The 18,772-nt window shown below is 35.3% G+C and overlaps 2 protein-coding genes and 1 long non-coding RNA gene across 5 annotated transcripts; 1 reads left to right on the forward strand and 2 right to left on the reverse strand.

Moving 5' to 3' along the window:
* Positions 1-2,676: 2,676 nt before the first annotated feature.
* On the forward strand, positions 2,677-7,832 carry LOC103436851 (probable transcription factor KAN2). Of its 2 annotated transcripts, none has more exons than XM_029104436.2 (6): positions 2,677-3,751; positions 3,884-3,960; positions 5,260-5,305; positions 5,411-5,585; positions 6,619-6,694; positions 7,579-7,832. In XM_029104436.2, the coding sequence occupies exons 1-6, from the start codon at positions 3,073-3,075 to the stop codon at positions 7,726-7,728; spliced, it is 1,203 nt and encodes a 400-aa protein (XP_028960269.1). In that variant the 5' UTR covers positions 2,677-3,072; the 3' UTR covers positions 7,729-7,832. The 2 variants fall into 2 exon arrangements, with proteins under 2 accessions (XP_028960269.1, XP_028960270.1); XM_029104437.2 differs by having other exon boundaries at positions 2,712-3,751; positions 6,622-6,694.
* Positions 7,833-9,184: 1,352 nt separating this feature from the next.
* On the reverse strand, positions 9,185-10,704 carry LOC139196983 (uncharacterized). The gene is made up of 2 exons (XR_011581911.1): positions 10,555-10,704; positions 9,185-9,852 (listed from the first exon to the last, which is right to left on the reverse strand). It is a non-coding gene; the product is annotated as an uncharacterized lncRNA (long non-coding RNA).
* Positions 10,705-12,988: 2,284 nt separating this feature from the next.
* On the reverse strand, positions 12,989-17,976 carry LOC103409443 (uncharacterized). 2 transcript variants are annotated; one of them, XM_008348259.4, is made up of 6 exons: positions 17,778-17,976; positions 17,371-17,481; positions 16,883-16,992; positions 14,780-15,393; positions 13,859-13,967; positions 12,989-13,390 (listed from the first exon to the last, which is right to left on the reverse strand). In XM_008348259.4, the coding sequence occupies exons 2-6, from the start codon at positions 17,446-17,448 to the stop codon at positions 13,348-13,350; spliced, it is 954 nt and encodes a 317-aa protein (XP_008346481.3). In that variant the 5' UTR covers positions 17,449-17,481; positions 17,778-17,976; the 3' UTR covers positions 12,989-13,347. The 2 variants fall into 2 exon arrangements, with proteins under 2 accessions (XP_008346481.3, XP_008346480.3); XM_008348258.4 differs by having other exon boundaries at positions 14,780-15,396; positions 17,778-17,964.
* Positions 17,977-18,772: the final 796 nt, after the last annotated feature.

Consider the following 18,772-nt stretch of genomic DNA (forward strand, 5'->3'; position numbering starts at 1 on the left):
TTTCTGTTTGGTACACGTGGTTGGTGACCAGAGTGCAAGGCAGTTTTTAGTTCTTGAAAAGACATGATTACCCCTATTACATGCCATTGTTCTTACATTCTGTAGATGCAGGCCTCGTTTGGTTTTGATTTTTTCACAAAAAAATTACTTCACTTTTAAGTTAAGTAGTAAAATATTATACTTATTTTTAAAGCAATGGTCTTCCGACATCAACTTTTAATTACATGTTACTTTTAAAAGCTCCTTATTATAAAATTATAAAAAGTTGAGTTGAGTTTTTAAATGAATATTTTTAATTTATGAAATACCTTCATTAATTTTGAAAATGATTTTATTTATCCTTCTATGTACATTTAACCCTTGGAAAATAAAGTGACCATCACAACTTATCACTACTAATCTTACATTACCACCACCATCGTTGCCTCTGCCGCCACCATCATATTCGTCACCACCACCACTACCACCACTAAAACCAAACTGCCACCACTAGCACTACAACTGCCATTACCACCACCATGTTGTCATTACTGTCGCCATAACTGTCACCGCCACTGCCACCATCACACTCTCCACCACTGCCACCCCAACCACCACACCCTGCTATTGGCACCACCACCATACCCTTACTGTTGTTGTTGCCGTCACCATCACCATCACTAGCCCCATCGTCGCTGCTACTGTTATTGCCATCATCATGGCCACCATTGTCGTCGCCACTACCTACAACTGCAACCACCAGCATTACACCATTATCGCCTACCACATCCAACAACACTGCAACCACCACCACCCTATTGCTACCACCATGCTACCTCTACACTCCAACCACCACACCATACTATTGGAACCATTACCACACCCCCACTATTGTTGCTGCCATCATCGCCACTTCCCTCGACACCGCTCGTTGCCACCACCCCACTACTATGTCTATTTTTGTCATTATATACAATTATATCATTTTACATTGAAATTTATCAAACGTTTTTACATTGTTTTTCATACTTACAACATTTTTAAAATTACATTTTATCAAACACTCAATTACTTTCTTTTACAGTTGATTATTTCTAAAGCACAACATAAGCAATTTTTTTTTTTAAAAAGTACATCAATCCCTAACTAGCCCCGTAGATTGGTAAATTTGACTTTCCCACTACCCTCACACATTTGGAAGGACCATCCTTACAACTAACTGCCACAACCATGGTACCTTCAATTAATTTCTCTCCACATTTTAGGGTCCATGTGAAAATTATTCTCTGGAAAGAACTTATTTAAAAGCATTTTTATATGACACGTGTCGAAATTTTTAATAAGAATGTTAGTTGTTCATAAGTACTAAAAACGTTTCTTAATTAAAAGAAGTATGTAGCTGATTTTTTATTTTTTGAAAAACCCTTCGAGTTTTTTTCTTAATTGAACAGAACTTTGAACATTTATGTCAAACATTATCAGAAGTGCTTTTGGTGATTTAAAAAAAAATTTAGTTATTTTAAAAACACTTTTAATTATACACATATCATTTAAAAGAAAAACTGAAAGACATTTAAAAGAAGACTAAAAGACATATTCCTGCATTTGTGTCAATCGAAGTCAACATGTGTATAAAAAAATAACTCATAAAAAACAAAACAAAACAAAATATTGCACACATGTCAATCTATTATAAGTGAAGTCAGAATCCATTAGATCCTTACATCTAACTATTAATTTTTTAGACTACTTTGTATCAAATTTTTCGGGCTACTCAGTGGTATTGATACGAACCATAGAAATTAATTGAAAAGTCCGGCTACAATGATTTTTATATTCAGTTTGTATGAGTTTTATGTAAGATCTAACTCTGCAAAGATCCATTAGATCCTTATATGAAGATCTAACTCTAGAGTTTTATGACTGGTATGGACCATGAAAGAAAAATTATTAGAAGGTATAGAAGACTTTAATTTCTAAAAAAAAAATAGCTAAATATTATCCAATGTTGGGTTTAATCTTTATGGTTAAACAAAAAGAAGAATGATGCCGTTTGTGGAAATTAATTGAAGTTCATCATCATAATGGTGATGATCATGACTCTTTGGTGATTGAAAAAACAAACAAAGACTCAAGGTGGAGAAAATTAGAGACAATTATTCTAAACCCTAGGCTGTGGAAATTAGTGTTCAATCATAAACAAACCAAAGGGTTTGTTGGTCTTAGGGTTTATAAAAAGGAGCACAAACAAACCAAAGTTTTCTGTTCAAAGACTCTGTTTACGTGTGGGGGTTGGAAAAAGTTTTACAAACATGAGTTGTTGAAGTCTTGAAGAGGGGCATATGCACACGTTAAAGTTCATATACACTCAAATTTTCTTTTTTTGGCTTTCTTTTTCCTTTCTCCTTTCTCCTCTAAAGAAAAGGCATCACAGTACTTTTATATATGGTTATACAAAATACCACAAATCCGTGTAAAATTTAATTGAACAAATATTAAATAAATATTACTACTTAATTACCTTTTTTTTTTCAAAAATAAAGAAGGAATCAAGTGATTAGAAAGAAAAAATGTGTCAAACTTTATTTACTGGTTCATCTTTGTCTTGCTTTCTTACCCTAGCTTACCCTAGCTTGTAGTGGTACCCTACCCCCACGTCCACAAAAGAAACAAACACCTTCCCTTGTTTCTCTTTCTATAGAGCCCCCCTTAAGTGTCATTTTCTCACATATACTTCACACAAACCATTCACTTCATACCTTGTCATTTCTCTCTCTCCCTCTCCCTCTCCCTCTCCCTCTCTCATCTCAATCTGAAAGCTCTCTGCAACTACCCCCACACACAAATTGATCAAACCCCATCTACACAAAATACCCAGAAATCTCTCCAACACCTGAAAATCTCTAACCCTAATCAGATCACCAAGGAAGCTATCTAGCTAGCTCACACAATACATATATACAAACACACAGAGTTATTTCCCAGCACAAGGAAGAAGAAAGTGCTCATAAATATACAGGAGGGAATTGTAAAGTAGCTAGATATATCTGTATAGGGTTTAGGAGAAGGAGATTAAGAGAGGGAGGTGGGTTGATGGAGTTGTTCCCTGCACAACCGGACTTATCTCTACAAATTAGCCCTCCAAACAGCAAACCCTCGTCCTCCTCCTCATCAACTAGTTGGAGGAGAAGCAGTCATCAACGTCATCAGGAGGGGGTGGATTTGGGGTTTTGGAGGAGAGCCTTGGACTCCCGAAACTCCACCTCTGACGAGCTTTCGAATACCAATCATCGTCCTCAACACTACAATAATATTACAGCCAGTACTAGCTGTAATGGTGTTAATGGCAATCTTTTCCATCCCTTTCAGTTTCAGCAAAGCCACTACTTTCCCCAAGTTCCCCAAACAGATGTGCAACAAGAATTACAGCAATCGGATGAGCTGCTTGGGTTTTTGAGACCCATTAGAGGAATTCCACTCTACCAAAACCCTCCTCCTCCTCCCCCTAATAATTTCTTCCCATTTTCTTCTTCACAAAAGCCAGTTAATTTCGACAATAATTCCGCAACCTCCACCTCTACAATTACTAGTTCAACCCCACTATTTCAGGCAGCTGCTCATCATCATCAAGGTCATCATGGCGGTCTTCTAAGATCCCGGATTTTCTCTCGCTTTCCGGCCAAACGGAGCATAAGAGCCCCTCGGATGCGTTGGACTACTACTCTTCACGCCCGCTTTGTTCACGCTGTTGAGCTTTTGGGTGGCCATGAAAGTCAGTACTGAGCACTCACTCACTCACTCGCTTCTAATTCTTTTCATTTTCTTGCTTCTTTTGTTTTTGTGTTAAATTAATAATGTTCTGCTAATTTATTGATGAAGTTGGTTTTTATTTAATTATGATTAGGGGCTACACCAAAGTCAGTTCTTGAGCTTATGGATGTCAAAGATCTCACATTGGCACATGTTAAATCTCACTTACAGGTAGCAGCCTATCTTTAATTCTTTTTTTTATGCGTCTTCTTCTTCTTCTTCTACTTGTATTGGTAGTTTTGTGCAATAGATAGCTTAGGAACACCTTTGACTGCATTTGTGTAAATAGCTAGCTAGCCATGCAGGTTTGGCTTTTGTTCTAGCTTCCATCTTTAATTAATTTAGTTCTTGAAATTTTGTACTACGTTTAATTAACTTGAAGATTGCAGTTCTCTCTCTCTCTCTCTCTCTCTCTCTCTCTCTCTCTCTCCGAGTTTAAGATTTTTACAAACTTCATTAGTTAGTTAATATTATACATTAGGAAGGTTCTATCTATGTGTTAATTTTATATAAGTGTGTGTGACAAACTCCAATGGCATTGTTTCTGTGCAGTGCAGAAGAGACTGTTTTTCTTTCTACTTGCGATAGATTATCTATAGATAGATTAGATCTGATGGCTCTGCTTCTTCTTCTTCTGCAAGCTCATAATGAACAGCTTTTTGCTTGGAAGAATGAACCATCCATCCCAAGTTAGTGAGATAAATAATCAATGCTTTCTCTCTCTCTCTTCTCTCTGGCCTCTCTCCTCTGTAGAGGAGATGAAAAAAAGGAAAGAGAGAGTATGCTACTGACTACTGAGATGTGAGATGCATGCATCGATTTCAGAAATTGAGTAAGACAAAGCCCAAGGAATTCAAAAATAAGTCATCGTAGCTTATATAGTATAGCCAAGCCGATCCTGACAAGCTCAAAACACTCCATCCATCAATCTATCTTTTGTATTTATTTAGGAAATTGTTATTGTGGTTCTAAAAATTTCATTTTACACTTCAAACTTTCTATAATCAGAAGAAAAAAAATACATTTATAAAAAGTGTAGAATGAGATTTTTAAAGTACTAATAACAGTTTCTTATATATATATATATATATATATATAATATTTATTAAACAAATATATATAAAGAAAAAGAAACAAATAAACAAGTACACAAACATCATCATTTCTCAATGATATCTTCATCAGATCAGATCCATAGGTTCCATTCTAACCACACCTTGTCCTGCATCTCTAACCATAGTTATTTAACCGACATATTCATGTGCATTATGCGTACATACATAGACAGACATACATTCATACATGAACAATGGAATCTTGCAACATCATCCATATAATTATTTCTGTATGTATTTGTACTGTTTTTTTTCAGTTGGTCAAATTACGTCCCAAATTACAAGTGTAATGATGTATTACCTATGCTAACATAAATGATTATTTATTTATTAATATTTATTCCAAATATTGCAGATGTACAGGACGGTGAAAACCACCGATAAAGCAGCGGCCTCTTCAGGTTAATAGTTAACGTCTCTACTTTTTCTAGAAAATAAATTGTGGTATATTTGTTTTATTTTAAGGGGTTCTTAATATTAATTAATTTTATTATTTTGTGGTACAGGACAAAGTGATGTATATGAAAATGCTTCATCTGGGGACACCACTGAAGACATAATGTATGAACTTCAGAACCCAAGAAGGTCTTGTGAGCAGCTACCATCAGCTCAGCACGGATCAAGATCGACTACTGTTCAAGATAATAAGGAGTACTACGGCCTCTGGAGCAATTCTTCAAGGTAACACACTGATTAAACGCTACTTAAATTGCATATTAGTATTGATTTTTTGCACAGAGACCAACAAAAGGGAGTTGCATGTCCTTCTTCTCTAATTTTATTTACTTTACTATTTGGTTGTTGATGATGAATTCATTTCTAGCCTTTGGTTTGAGTCGGTGAAAGAAGAATTAAGGGATAATACAAAAACATTGCTGCAAATATTTCAATGTATATATATGTTTGTTGTTGTCTAGGTTGCCTTGTGTAACTGTTTAAACATCAATTAAATATGCGTGCATGGCGCTCATACTTGCATGCAAGAAATCACAAAAAGAATAAGTAATGATGATGATTTCATTTTTGTCAGTCTCAGTGCAGCACAGAGATATCCTAGAAAATTGACTGAAACTCCATATCTAAGATCATGATAGGGTAATTATAACCTCTTTCATCAAGTGGGCTGTGGGTACATGGTGAAAAGAAAGTAAAAAGAAACGCACCCACACTCGAGTGATCTTGACCCAAAGAAACCTCTAGCCAAGGCTCCAAATTTCTCCAAGATTTGGGACTCTCATTTGACTATCAAAAATCGATGGAGATATCTCTTTCCCTTGGATTTTGTGGGGCTTGAATATAGAGCTATGTATACGTATGTATATATATATAGAGAGAGAGGGAGACATACATATACATGCATATATGATCAAAAGGGGCCTACACTTTAGAAAACTTAGGGCCAAAGTTAAAACCCTAGTAGAAATCTTTGTGCCAAAGCTGTAAGCCCTTCGAAAGTTTCTTGTAGTCCGTGAATTGTTAGCTACATTCATTCATTTGAATAGTGAATGGATGTCACGTGGGAGTTCAACTTTATTTCAATCAGCACAAATGTAAGACTCCAAATGTAAAGATTAAAGTGCGAGCGGAGAGAGAGAAAGATGTATATAAATAAGACACCAGTAAAAGATTGCTTTCTTTTTTCTCAGTTTGCTTTTTCATATGCATGCATGGTTTCCACTGAAAGATAATATTCTCTCAATCTGTTGGTTTGCAGCAGAGAAGCTTGGTTGCATGCAAACCCAAAGGATTCTGCACCTGCAAATATTATACCATCTCTCGATGATCAGGAGGTACCAATTCAATACTTTTTGAATTTATGTACTTTATTTCCAAACTGTGTATATTAAGATTTACCTTGCAATATTTTACGCTTTTCATGTATATATCACTGATATATATGTATATAAATGTCATGTCATTGATCAATGAACAAAATTAAAGGTAATTGTGTTTCCATCTTTTTCCACCAAGTCGTGCACATTACACATTTAGAGGATAAAAGGGATAATATATACCCTTTTCAAAAGCTGGTTCCCTTAAAAATTGAAGGGTTAATTCTGTCATATTTCACATGTCCTTGTGATATGCAAAACCTTGTTCATTATTCTCAGTATATATATTTTCCATGTAAATCTTCCACTAGTGAAAAAAGGGAAATATATAAATAAGTAAAAGGTGAAGCCTTTTTCTCCCATTTATTTTATATAATTTACAGCAAACCCCTCATTCATTCCAATATTTATTAACTCCTAGCCCTAGACCGAAAACCTAACCCATTTGACGCACAAGCCCCATAGGTTGACCATGCATGAAATTGGAGACTAGCTATTGTCACGAGATGAATTATATATATAGCAAAATACATAGTCAAAAGCTATCACATGAAGTTTCCAACAAATATATATATGATAATTGATGAAAATGTAAAGAGCTATATAGCTATAGAGAGAATAATGTTTTGGGAGTTGCTCAGTTTGTGCAGGCTTTCTACTTTCTACTGTACTCTTTCAAAGTTTCTCTTTCCTTTGATAAATTAGTGTTCAATTATTCCAAGTGGGAGCAGTCAAATGTCCTTTGATTCCCGCCTTCCCAGTTCACACATATCTTTTGTTTGGCTTTTTATTCCTTTTTTTTGTGTATTTATTTATAATTTTGCATAAATCTTTTGTTGCAGAGGGAGGACACGAACATGATAGATCCAAAAGGATTAAGTTATGAGAAAATATCAGATGTAAGCAGCTCCTCAACAAACATTTCAGCTGGAGGGACAAGCTTAACCCCTACGAAACCCAATTTGGAGTTCACTTTGGGCAGGTCACATTGAAATTGAATAGGGATATAATTAAATTAAATTAAACCTAATTCAATTTCTATGTTTTTAAATTCAATTTCTATGTTGTTAAATTCAATATATATAAATATTAAGCCTCTGGTGTGTGGATGAATGGGGGCTGCCATGGGAGAGATAAGAATCGGGTACCGCTCTCAGAAATCAGAGGAAAAGAAACAAAAGAAAAGGAAAAGTAAAAGGAGAGTTAAAGAAAGACAAGGAGACAAGAAAGACAGAAAAGAAAGCAATAAAAGGAGAGAGGGTGGAAAAAAAGCATGTCCTTCCTATCAATCTCTGAGATCCTAATCAATTATATTATTCGTACGTAAATGTAATCAATGAAAAACTAATTGGTTTTTGTATGTTTATGCACTGATCAGAGAGAGAGAGAGAGAGAGAGAGAGCGCTTTAACCAAAAGTATGAGGTGATCCTTGGTAATTGCAATGGAGCATTTTACATTTAAAAGAGCAACCCCAAGCCAATAAGCCTTTCCGTGTTGCAAGGGTCAGGAAAAGAACGTTTAGCGTGCGCAGTCATACCCTTGCTTTGCTAAGAGGTTGTTTTCACGACTCGAACTCGTGACATTTTGGTCACAAATGAGGATTTTACATTTATGTATGAAGTATATTTTGTTTTTAAAATTTTACCAAAGTGTTGGGTTCGAATTGAGCCGCACTATCATTTACCAAAAAAGAAAGAAAGAAATAAAGCAGTGCTATCACATGCTTTACACTTTACGGACAAAGGGAAACAAATAATGAGAATACAAAGTTATACAAAAAATTTCTTTTTGGTCAAAAACTTCATACTAAAATTTGTGAGGCAAAGATAAACATCTACTACATGTTGTAGAATTGTGTTCTTTATTAGCTTCAACTGGACCTAAAGGCAAGTCTCAATCAATGGACTTGCAACTTTCTTTACTCATTAACCTCCTCCTGTGTTCCTGTGAGTATGAGATGATGCCAAATTCTTCAACCTTCTTTGGTTGCTCTAGGCCAAGATTTATTCTCATGAGGGTTCCAGTTATTTCAAATTATCTGCTCCTTGTTTCGTATTTCAACTGAGGAAGATCTGCAACGGGTGCTAAAATTGTAGTCTTGTTATTGTGGTAGCATTGGTTGATAAGGTCTTACCAATTCGGGATGTCCCCTATAATATTAGAACTATAATTGTCCATGAAGAGTTTTCATATTTTGGAAATGTAGCATTATAGTCAATACAAGAAAAAACATCTTTTTCAATCTAAGCAATTAAGCTATCACTCAGTCACTGATCTCACATTTTGTTGCAGAGTTAGACTGACATGGCAGTTAGGGCATTCCTCTTCAACTCAATTTGTCTCAGATTCAAATCCCTCCCCAAGTGTAAATTAAGTAGTAGTATCGCTTGTGTGTGTGTGTGTGTATAATCATGCGCAAAAATGACTTTTCCACTTAGCAGTTGAAATTGGGCAACCGGTAAAAGCAAAGTCAATGTAATAAGTAAATACACATGATTAAATGATAAATGCACCCTTTTCTCCACTATTTTCTTCGCAACACTAATAATTTCATGCAATTGAAAAAAAATCACTGATCGAATATATGGCCCAAGTTGATCTACAAATGCTAGATTTATGCGAAAATTTTGAGAAAGACGAAGTAGTTTTTGTTTATCAAAAGCTACTAACAAAAACATGACAAACAAATAAGCAATTCAGCATTTAACTCATTAAGCGATCATCTAATTTCCCAACTTGCTCATTGATGACATAAACAAAGCCCTCCGCACGATAATGATGATGGTACATCTTTGTTGTAGCATTACGTCGTGACCTCCCTCCATTTATGTATGTCTCATCCATTTTAAGAACCTCAATATATATGATGTTTGAAATAAAAAGAAGATGCTTGATCAACCAAAATATCAAACCTTCTATTCCTCATATAGCGTAGTTGTTGCTTATGCTTTGACTAAATTCATTGCCTCACACTCTCTTGATATTTCTTTTGTAATGTTTGTGCCAATTGCGACTCCTAAGACCGATCTCTCCAAAAATATGTAAAACACAAACACAAAAAGTTTGTATTTGTAACAATGATGTGCTTCACTTACAGTATCATTGTGGCGATCATCTGTAACCATTTCAATACATTCACAATAGATAAGAACATGGAGATCAAACTAAGCATTCTACCATAATGTGAGTTTTAACGTGTATCACTAGCACATTTTAGACTAGTTTCATGATTTAAGCCTCATTCAATTGGTAGTAAATCATTTTCCAAAGACATCGCAAGCTCTTCTTAGAGTTACCCTCTAAATGTATCATGACATACACTTACGTGATACTCCAACAATATTAACTACATTATTAGTCAAAGAGGAAAAAGTGAAATTTCTGCATATTATCTTTGATATGACAACAAGATCTAGTCAAAGTTGATGTGCAAAACAATGAACAAAAAAAGACACAAGGTTGATCTCAAGCTAAATACTTAACCTGTTAGTGAGCCATTGATCTCTTATATTGTGTTGAGGCACGGGCTCTTAATAATATTCGTGGCGAAAAATGTCATCTCCATTAAATCAGTTGTAATGGGTAAATATTAAAGTCAATACAATAAGCAATTACACATGATAAATTGATAGATGAACCCTTTCTTTCTCCACCATTGTCTTTGCAAGGCTAATAATCCCATGCAATTTAGAAAGAAAAACAAAGTGTTGAAAAATAACTTGAGCAAGACAAAGTAGCTTCTATTTGTCTAACACTACAAACGAATCATTTGGACTCAAACATAACAAACAAATAATCAACTCAGTATATAACTCACCATAGCGATCATCTAATTCCGCAAGTTGCTCATCAATGACATAAACAAAGCGCTCCACTCGGAAATGATGATCGTTGTTGTGACCTCCCTTCAATTTGACATATCTCATCCATTTTAGGAACATCGATATGTCCCTTTAGGATTTGGGTTGGTATATGTCAAGTCTATGCAACTTATATAATCTGCAGTACACGTATCATTTTTTTATTGGGTGAAAAATAATGTACCCCACAATATATGTACAAGTAATGAATAAAAGGGGATGCCTGATGAAGTATATGGGGAAGTCACTCCCAATGCCCTCACTTAAGGCGTAGCTTTTGAGAGCAAGACACAAGAAAATAGATAAGGAAGTTGTGGTTGAATTATTGTCTATTAAGCAATGATTTTTTTTTTAATTTTCTTTTAAAGAATTAATGTTTTTGTGTCAATGATTCTTATTCTAGAATACGAGGGTCCTACACAAAAAGTACATAGTCTCTAGGGCGGCCATATATCGTATCGTTTTTTGCTACAATAAAACGGAAGTTCTTCAAAAATTCTAGGAAGATGCTCTTATATATGATCATTTTAGTGGATTTTCGTAAACTCATACACAAGGTCATCATTTTAGTTAGAAACTTCTATATATATAGTCCTCTACTATTGAAGGATCCCTCAGGGACAACTTGTGAGACTCACTCAACTATTTTCTATGATCTAAACTATCTAAATTTTAATTCATTATTCATAGATCATCTTACAACAAATTAGACAAATTCAAAATTATTAAGACATCAAATTTTGGTAAAGAAAATAAACTGATACAGTGCTATAAAGAAACACTTGAAGAACCACCTTTTAATCTAACTGTCATAAGGTTTTTGATTTGGGTATTTTTTTTTGTAGAAAAACTCTTTAAAGAAATACCTAAAAAGATAAATTGTTTGATCGTTAAATTTCAATATGGCGATGGCCCTACAAGTGCGTTCTAGATCCCTCAACTGAAATTCATTTTTTTGTGAACGAGTGTATAGGGTTTAGGATAAGAATTGACGGTAGAAGTAGATTGTCACATGTATGGATATTACAAATCAAATTGAGACAAAAACAAAATACTCAAGAAAAAGGAAAATCAGAAGAAACCATCAAGAGAGAGAGGATCCCAAAACCCTTACAAGTTTGCAACACAATTATAGGCCGAAATTTCCGCGGGAGCCAATAAGAAGGTATCATTCTTTTTTCTGGTCCGCAGAATATTATTTTATTTTTCTTCCACCCTTTTCTATTTATTTAGACGGACAACAAAAAGCACAAAATTATAAACGACCACAAATGCTTTTGGAAATCCTTCACACGTGCCCCCACGGACGTGACGTGTCACTGGTTATCTCTGCATGATTTCGAGCCAATCAGGGTGGAGAGGGGCGCGGATGTCGAGGCAAAGAAATCATTTAGCAATCTATTGTTTTATGATTGACCCTCTCACTCTCCTGCTGCTCCTGCTGAACGGCCTGTCGTTTTGGCAGAACGCTGCAGCTTCGTCCTCTCACAGGTTGCGGGCAGATCGGGCAGGACGGGCAGGGAGGAGAGAGAGAGAGAATGAGAGAGAGGTGATGGCGACCTTACCTTCTTCCAGTCCTGCGCATTCATGGCAGTCCCGTCGTTGTCTGCCCGGCTTTCAAGGCGGGGACTCCTCTCTCTCTCTCTCTCTCTCTCTCTCTCTCTAAATTCTAATCACTGATTTGAAGGAACAAATCTCTCTTCCCTCAACTCTCAACCAGAACTATTTAATACCAAAATGTGAAAGATTTTGGATAATTTGGTTGCATTGCTAGGTAAACCAACTCAGTACATAAAAGGACTCACCAAAAACTTCAATCTGATTTATAAGTTTTAGTAACTGTTTGTATTGTAGCTCAGTTCGTTAAGAGTACTATTCGTCTCTTGCATTTGAATATCAAATTCACTTTTCATTTGTCTTCCGTAATCACTTCTGTCAAACAAGAAAATAACATTGTTTAGACCGATCGGATAATTTAGTATTGGCTACTACTTAGAAGAAAAAACCATAACCATTATTTTACTAAACCTTTTCTTTTATAAATTTCACCGACTCTCTGTCGGATGAAGAGACTAAACTTGAAATTTAGACGAAATTTCGAATTTATAAGTTGACATGCATAAATTTGTTTGAGTTCATACACATACTTTGGGTAGACATTTTTAAACCTCACCAGTCACCACCATCACTGTTACCATCACGGCTACTGCTCCCGTGTTGTCGCCACCACCGGCCTACCACCCCGAAGCCGCCACTACCAGCACCACTCGCGTATTTTTTAACAACCCTTTCATTATGAATTAATGACTCTAGGTACACAAAAATTTCATTGTACTTTAAAGTTAGTCAAACAATAATATTCAGAAATGTATAAAAAATAAAATTTCATGCTTTTGGAATTGCTTGACACTCTTTAATTTCCTCATCCGAGGGTAAATATTAGTGCTTTCACTACGACAATACCATGTACATTTTGGAATTGCTTGACACTCTTTATGCTTGAACCAGAGCATCGCAGCGGTTAAGCAACGGAATGGAAGACAAGCCTCAATTTCCAAATGTCCAGTTAATACGGTTTTTTGTCAAAATGATGATACAATTAACGATTAAAGATCCATGTTGTACGTAGAATACACTTCTACGCAAACTATTTTTGTTTATGATTATAGTAGAACATACGTCGAATTTAACTCCAGGTCCTGTAGAAAACATGAACTAGTTTACTTGTTCTCGATGTTGTGCGAGGATGCTTAACCATGGCGCTTCTTTGCAACTGATTGCTCCATGAGATACCTACATTCATCAGAAAACTCAGTTACTTAGCAGGGGCTTTCGTAAGACACTCAACAATCAAATGCATACATAGGTGATTTATAAGCAGGAAAGATTGACAGCAGTCTTGCAGTTCAAGAGCGACATAACATTCCTGGCGATATGCATATGTCCAGTGAACATAACTCTCTGTTAGATGCAAAAAAGGTAATAAACACTAGTCCAGATAAAATTCAATATTTCCAAGTTCCGTTCTCAGTTCCAACTGAAATTCATGCATGATAGAAATAGAAATGCGATAAAGTCCAAAATATCACGTCAAAGATGCAATAGAAATCACGTAAAGCAATATGTTTGGTAACCAAATCATACATAATAAGAGGTTGGCAACAAAGTATTACAATGCGGAAAGTGAAGAACTATCCATCATATGAAGATGCAAAACTAATTTGAACTTAAATCATTTTAAGCAGGGAAGTGACAACATACTTGCCAGTATAGAAACCTGCAGAATACCATGCATTTAATACAGCAGTAAGATCTGTCTCTGAGCTAGTACTTTCAGCCATTTCCCCTTCCCTATTCTCATCCTTTTTATCTGTACCACATGTAAAGAAGTAAAATCAGATATGATAACCTTCCACTTGTCAAAAAGGACATGAATATACAGCCATCGGGACATGAAATAACATACTTCAGTTTAAAAAACAAAGGTTCATTGTGTAGTGATTGTGAACTCGTGGATATTTTGAGTATTTGGTTGATGCATGAGACTCGAATTCCATCTTTTGTACGAGTCGACAATGGTAAGATTAAAATCAAATTCTAAAGCCACGGCCAATTAGTAAAACTGAACCCATTTAATGCATAATCAACTGTCCTAGCAAAATCATTCAACAATAAAACTTCGATAACATACAGAACTCAAATATGGTATAACCATATTGTAGAAGCATATTCACGTTTTGTGTGTCTCTGTGTGTGTTTAAAACGTAACATCAATATCAACAACATAAAATTGATTCACAGAAGCACACAGAGAGAACAGACAAAACAGACGAAAGAAGAAGAAGAACAAACAGAAAAAACACATGTTGGTTTCTCACATTCTTCAAATGGTTCAAAAATAAAAAATTTCCATTCTTTAATTTAAGAAAGAGACGAAAAACAGCATTGTAACCCATAAGAACAGATAAATATCTACACTAAGACTAGAAACTCATACTAGGTTTTAACTCTGGGCCTCTGGCCTTCAAAATAGTTTATTATAATCAAGGCAACCTAGTAAATAAAAAATTATTACCTCACTTGTATTAACGAATGAAAATTCTATTAGACTATTTCTTTCATGGCGACTTCTTTAGATGACACATGTTCCAGAAGATATATCTATTAGGAAGCCACGCTTACCTTCACTTATGTCAGAATCACCAGAAATTTTCGTTTTCATTGATGATAATGCTCTTTCTGCAGTCCCCATTGCTGTCTTGACCATTCTATCATCTTCAAGAGAAACTGATCTCCCAAAGCTTGTTTGTAAACAAGCATCAGTACAAGTTTTACCGGCACATGATCCCCCCTGTAAACTAGAAGGAACTGAAGTGCATGGAGTCATCAAGCACTGACACAGGTATGGACAACATGAACAGACAACAGCTGGATTAGAAGGATTGCATGTAGGTAGAGCATGCTGCTGAGAGCTAAAATCAGTATAGCCTTGTATAACGGAACCAGAACCTTCACCAGAATATTGGTAGTTCCAACCACCGAATTGTTGAAGCTGAACTAGAAGCTTCTGTCTTTTCTCCTCAACCTCATAATACTGATTGAGTAACTGGTTATAATCTTCTGTAACTTGTGAACATGAATAGTCATTTTGCGCATCCTGTGCAGCTTGTAAATAGGGCTCCAGTACATGCAAATCTACATGATCATTTTCTTTCACTTCTGAATGATTAGTGGTCTGTCCAAGTTCTGCGGTAGTCTTTAATGTATCACTGCTATGGCCATCTGCATCCCCTTGTCTTCTTAAAGCACAATAGATGGTAGAAAACTTATTTGTATATATTCAAAGAAGATAAATTGAACAGTTACTGCATCACCCGCTTAGTTAACTACTATCAGATACAAATTTAAGGTTTTCGTACCATGCTAGAAACTATTATCAGATGAGTTGAGCCATGCATTGCAAATGACCCCCATCTTATGAATTAACTATAGTTTTTCATGCTTAGTTAGTTCTTTGCATGATATTCTAGGAGTGATAATTAGTTGACTTCTAACATCTTCTGTTAATTTTGACCTCTTTTTTTATGCACTATATTGATTAAATTACATGATACATAACCCCCAAAACATATGCTCTACAAACAACTCTTTTGAGTTAAGTTTACATGAAACCAAACATCAAAATGAAACACATTATAAAGATTGCCAATAACTTTCTCCTTGACCGGAAATCAGAAAATATAACATAAATTCGTATGCACAAAAAGAGAAGTGACTGCTATGGCATTCTTGAAAATTTAAACACTGCAAGTATTTTTAAAGAAATGGTGAAATTAGGCCTTGGGATGGACTTGAACAAGGAAGATAGAGGTGAACAGAGGTACTGAAAACTTTAGTCTAGGAATACTGCAATGTTGGTTATGTAGATTTTACCTTTTTATTCATTATTCCATACTCATAAGTTGTAAGCATGTTTAATTCTAGTTTCTTAAGGTAGGTATAGTTTGTTGAATAAATGTTGTTTTCTCTTCTACTCATGGTGGGTTAATTGTCCACTTTACTGTTATTTCATAGTAGTTGTTTAATAAAATGTATATTCAGGCCCAAAGTTGATCAAATTTGGATTTGTAGGGCCAATAGAAAAGTAGCACAAACCGAATCAGACTACAACCCGTAAACCCCAATATCTCTGAATTCAACAGAACTGCCAGATTCGAAGTTCCAACAGCACTATCTTTTGATTATTATACCAACTTCCATGCAAAATCTTTCATAGTTATTATCTGAATTCAACAACTCAAACCTCTCGACAGAAAAAGAAAAAGAAAAAAAGAAAAAGTCGAAATCTAAAAGTTCAAAACTGTAATCAGTAAAACTACAATACTTATTCTTATTGTTTTTGATAAACAAACTATATGGAAAGATAAAGGGAGCAGATGAAAGCTACAGGAGAAATATTCAGCTTATCAAATACGAAAAAATAGGTAAGAGTTCATTAGTCTAAGAATAAGTACACCACTTTATAAAGCCATTATTCTTCTTCCTTCAATAACAATCGGTCGTACCCAGTGCATAAGGCTCCCGCTTTACGCAGGGTCTGGGAGAGGTGAATGTCGGCTAGCCTTACCTCCATTTATGGAGAGGCTGCTCCCAAGTCTCGAACCCGAGACCTACCGCTCATGGGCGAAGGCACTTGCCATCGCACCAAGTGCGACCTCCTTCCTTCAATAACAATCAAAATTATAAAATTCATCAAAGAGAAGCTTTGCCAGGTCATAAACTCACCTCTTAGCCTCGTCATGTTCGTCAACCTTTGTAATGACTGGTTCTCCTGTGCTGATCTCAACCTTTTCTTCCTTGGTTGAACCCTCATTAGTTTTCTTGCTATGAATTTTCTGGAAATTACGTAAAAGGTCATATATAATGTCAGGACACAAAAAAAAGAAGAAGAAGAGAAGAAAACCTAAAGCTAGACCATGATTCTCCATTTTGAGGTCTTTAACAACATATCAGTAGTATCAAATTGAGCCGTGTCAAATAATAATGAAGAAAGCAAAAGTCGAAAAATGAAAACAATCTGCAGTTGAAGCCAAAGTCAACTAAACTAGTGCTCTGCTCAAAATACTGAAGCCTTGCACATTTAGCCAAATTTAAGTAAATACAGAAATGACATGCGAGCGCGTGTAAACGAGAGAGAGAGAGAGAGAGAGAGAGAGAGAGAGAGAGAGAGAGAGAGAGAGAGAGAAAGAAAGAGAGAAAGAGAGAGGTGAAACCTTGTAGCTGGACATGGCATCGTCAAAAGCATGGATAAGAGCGGAATCGTCCCACAAGTTACCATCCTGCTTCCCCATTCCTGGCGGAAGCGTGTGCTCAAAATCCAAAAGCTAGCAATTAAAACATGAGGGCATGTCAGATTGCAAAGTACAACTCAATCCTAATCCGCAATTGTTATTGATATCGTTTGAGGTTTAGGGTTTAGGGTTTAGGTTTTTAGGGTTTATCGCTTTAATTTCAGAACATTATTACAATACCAGCTAGTAGCAGATACCCATTAGACAATCAAATAATTGGGGTAAAACCAAAATATTAAGAAAATTAAGAGGTAAAAATCAAAGAAACAAAAAAGTATTGTGGCTCTTAGAAATCAAAGAAGTGACAAGTGCAGAGGAGGGACATATACCTGGTTCTGAAGCTCCTAGACAGTGGGCGTCAGTGAAAGAGAAGCGCAGAGGAGGGACGTATGCTGTAAATTACAAGTTCGTCTTCCGTTTTCCAAACCGGACACAGAACCGCAGGCTTTTTTCCCGACTTGCTGTTGCTGTGAGTATCCAAAGTTTTGGAACCAAGGATGAAAAAACGCTTATTTTTAAAAGAGTTTTAAAAAAACACTTTATTTTTAATGAAAAATTATATTTTTATTTTTAACTGGTACTATTTATTATATCTTTAAAAAAGATTTTTCATTAAAAAAGAAGTTTTTTTTGAACTTTTTATTAGTTTTCTTTATTTTTAACTAGACTTTTAAAATTTAATTTTAAATTTAATTTATTTTTTTAATTTAAAAATCGTCACTTTATTTTTTTAAATTCAAAATTTAATTTATATTTTTGTTTTTAGTAAAAAAACGGTTAAATATGTTGACGTGGGACCAGTAACAAAGCCAATGTGGGGTCATTGGCTGTTGCTGACCTCAATTAGTTTGAAATCTCCCTTTTAAAATTTTATTTGACCCTTATACTATACTAGGTAAGGCACATGAAAGAAGGAGACTTTTAATCTAAAGATCTCCTATGAAGCTCACACTTCTTGAATATGAACTTAGAAATTATATTTTTAACATGCGTTTACATAGTGAAAATTCTGGATTGAAAGGAATTAGTAATCTTGCACAAAAGTTGATGAAGGCAAAAGAATAGACAATGTCCCTTGGTGTACTTGCTCGTCACATTTGCATTGATTATACATGTTACAACTCCTCCCATTTAGGCACTTTTCAGTAGTCTTATCATAATAGGATATGGGATTAATAGTTGAATGATAATTTGATTGTATAAATTGAAATACATGTATTTCGTTCAATTGATAACGAGGTTGTGATATGACGAGGACACGTCATACCAGTAGGGTTCTAGTAGAGGCCTTGGGCAAATTCACCGCTGCTTCCACTTATGTTCA

This window comes from Malus domestica, chromosome 06, assembly GCF_042453785.1.
Source record: "Malus domestica chromosome 06, GDT2T_hap1".
NCBI classification, from domain to species: domain Eukaryota; kingdom Viridiplantae; phylum Streptophyta; class Magnoliopsida; order Rosales; family Rosaceae; genus Malus; species Malus domestica.